The sequence below is a fragment of the Mandrillus leucophaeus genome, unplaced genomic scaffold, assembly GCF_000951045.1.
Source record: "Mandrillus leucophaeus isolate KB7577 unplaced genomic scaffold, Mleu.le_1.0 Scaffold112, whole genome shotgun sequence".
Taxonomy (NCBI): domain Eukaryota; kingdom Metazoa; phylum Chordata; class Mammalia; order Primates; family Cercopithecidae; genus Mandrillus; species Mandrillus leucophaeus.
The window spans coordinates 1065807-1066263 of NW_012099432.1; the positions used below are offsets into that span (position 1 = coordinate 1065807).

Sequence of the window (457 nt, forward strand, 5' to 3'; positions counted from 1 at the left end):
GAGTAGCTGGGATTACAGGCATGCGCCACCACACCCAGCTAATTTTTATAATTTTAGTAGAGATGGGGTTTCACCATGTTGGCCAGGCTGGTCTCAAACTCCTGACCTCGTGATCCGCTCACCTCTCAACCTCCCAAAGTGCTGGGATTTCAGGCGTGAGCCACTGCGCCCACCTCCTCTTAATATTTTTATAGAGGTAGGGTCTCACTGTGTTCTCCAGGCTGGTCTCCAGCTCCTGGGTTCAAACAATCTGCCATGTCAGCTTCTCAAAGTGCTGGCATTCCAGTCATGAGCCACCACACCTGACTGGGTCTCTGATTTACTCTCTGCCTTGTTCTCATGCCTCCTGGGCAGCCCCTACACTACTCCAGTTCCCTCCACCCCCAGATCCCCCGCCGGTCCCTGGTGCTTACCGGGAAAGACTTAATACTCCAAATCACGACGTTTCTCTCTGGCA

At 53.0% G+C, this 457-nt stretch overlaps 1 protein-coding gene across 1 annotated transcript in view; it reads right to left on the bottom strand.

The window, feature by feature from the left end:
- The window catches only part of AP1M2 (adaptor-related protein complex 1, mu 2 subunit), a 30018-nt gene that overhangs the window by 8246 nt on the left and 21315 nt on the right, over positions 1 to 457 (bottom strand). Inside the window, exon 9 of the mRNA XM_011995026.1 lies at positions 414 to 455. Coding sequence (XP_011850416.1) covers positions 414 to 455 — 42 coding nt within the window. The remainder of the gene's footprint in view (positions 1 to 413; positions 456 to 457) is intronic.